The 1,964-nt window shown below is 36.8% G+C and overlaps 1 protein-coding gene across 1 annotated transcript; it reads right to left on the bottom strand.

The window, feature by feature from the left end:
• Positions 1-1,327: 1,327 nt before the first annotated feature.
• BDB00DRAFT_793464 (uncharacterized protein) lies at positions 1,328-1,678 on the bottom strand (the record flags this gene model as incomplete). The annotated part of the gene is made up of 1 exon (XM_053121208.1): positions 1,328-1,678. One exon carries the CDS (start codon positions 1,676-1,678, stop codon positions 1,328-1,330), a length of 351 nt encoding a protein of 116 aa, XP_052972689.1.
• Positions 1,679-1,964: the final 286 nt, after the last annotated feature.

Below are 1,964 nucleotides of genomic sequence, written 5' to 3'. Positions count from 1 at the left end.
TCCATCCTTAAGTATCTCTCCTTTCATGTACCATAGCTCATCTATTATTATTACTATTGCTATAAACCTTTGTAGGCATATATATATAATGCATATACATCTAAATATGCTTTTATAAAAGACAGTCACATTGCTTATTTTAGACATTACATATAAGGATGTACAAAAATTACTGAAAGTAGCTTTATTTAAGGTAGATTAAGACCTCTAGAAGGTGCAATATTGTAGCTAAAGCACTATAAATTGCAGTACATGTACCTACTATGTATAGCAGCAACATACTAAAATGGCAATAGCAGTCACATAGCTACTGAAGCTGCCTTATATAGAAAATTATTTTTCTGAGTTTATTTGGGTAACCATAAGAATTTACTCAGTATGACTGCTTTTCCTCGACGTGTGACGGTTTTTCTTCGAAGAGTGACTGTTTTTAATCGATTACCATATATGTAAAAAATAGGTGCGAAAGTGGTTAAGGCATCAGCTTTAGACCCAGAAGATCAAGAGTTCCAATCCCTCAGCAACCAGTAAGTATAAACCTTATTTCTGGCTTACCTAAATGCTTCTAGAGTGTGGGAAAAAAAAATTACATATAGAGTCACATATAAGCAATAATCTCAGCTAGAAAGGAGGCCAGATTTGTAAAAAAATTTGTTACTTATTTTTATGTTACTATAAATATATATAAGATAGAAATAATAGAGTGATATTTATATAAGAGTAAAATATAGAATAGATAAGATAGAAAAGGGTTTGCAAGGTAGCATAAGTAGAGAGAGAATGAAAAGGAGGAAGGAATAAAAGTAGAGAAAAAGAGTGGAGAAGGGAAGGAAAATAAGGCTAATCTTCTATATTAACTTCCTCATTACTACTATTTTGATCCTCATTACTAATAATAGTAATAATATTTATTATTACTTATTTGTTGTACTTATTGTACTTGCTATGCTTGTTGCTGATATCGTTGTATATACAGCTGATTTGAAAGTTCTTTAATGCGGCATTCTTCTTGTTTCTTATGCTTCTCTTCTTTTTGTATATATTCATCGTACTGCTTCTGTACAGTAGGAGGTAACGGTAATGGCAGGTGTGTTTGACAATGGGAACATGCTATTGCACCATGATCTAGGTAGTATAACAGATGTGTTCAGAGTTACTAGAATACAAAGATACAGAGCGGCAAGTTATAGGTACCATGATGATCGCCCCACATATCAATATTGCAATCAGATTCATCCAAAATCAGAATGGGCGACGCTTGTCTTCTTTTTTCTAGGCTAATTGTTGTTGAATCTTGATCCACTGTTTTTTTGATATGCAGGTACCTCTAAAACGTTTTGTGATCGTGACCTGGGTTGATCTCGTTCCATTGCTGCTTATGTCGCTGTGATATCGGGGGCCATCGCAATTTAACAGATGATCGCAGCAAGACCAGCTCCCAATGGTTCCCATTCACGAAATGCATAACGAACGGCAGGAGACTATATCGTTTGCCCGAAGGTACAGAGTATGGCAATGTCAGCGACGGCGGATGATATTTCGCCCATGGACCAGATGTATAGCAAGCAATCAGCCGCTCCAAAGCATTGGCTGCCAACTGAATATCCACGCTTCCGTCAAACCAGTACTCCTTGGGACAGTCGGCCTCAATATCACTAAAGGCGACACCATAAGACATCCTTTTGACCAGTTTTTCATATTCCGTCTGGCTGCCACCACAGATGTAAGATAAACAAATGCTTTTTCCCTTAGCCACCACGTACTCATGCATTCTTTTTTTGATGTCGGCGTATTTATCTTGATTGCTTTTATATTCGAGATACGACAAAGTTCTGAGCCCACACCATCTGTCCGGCTTTATCTCGACCGAGTCTGTAATGTACGACAATGGAATATCTGGATGTATTGTCAAGCTACACAGCAAACGGTGTAAGTTCATATATATGAAACCACTACTAGGCAAA

This window comes from Zychaea mexicana (genome assembly GCF_025766255.1).
Source record: "Zychaea mexicana strain RSA 1403 chromosome Unknown BDB00scaffold_188, whole genome shotgun sequence".
In the NCBI taxonomy this organism is placed as follows: domain Eukaryota; kingdom Fungi; phylum Mucoromycota; class Mucoromycetes; order Mucorales; family Lichtheimiaceae; genus Zychaea; species Zychaea mexicana.
This window is presented reverse-complemented; position numbering and strand designations above follow the sequence as displayed.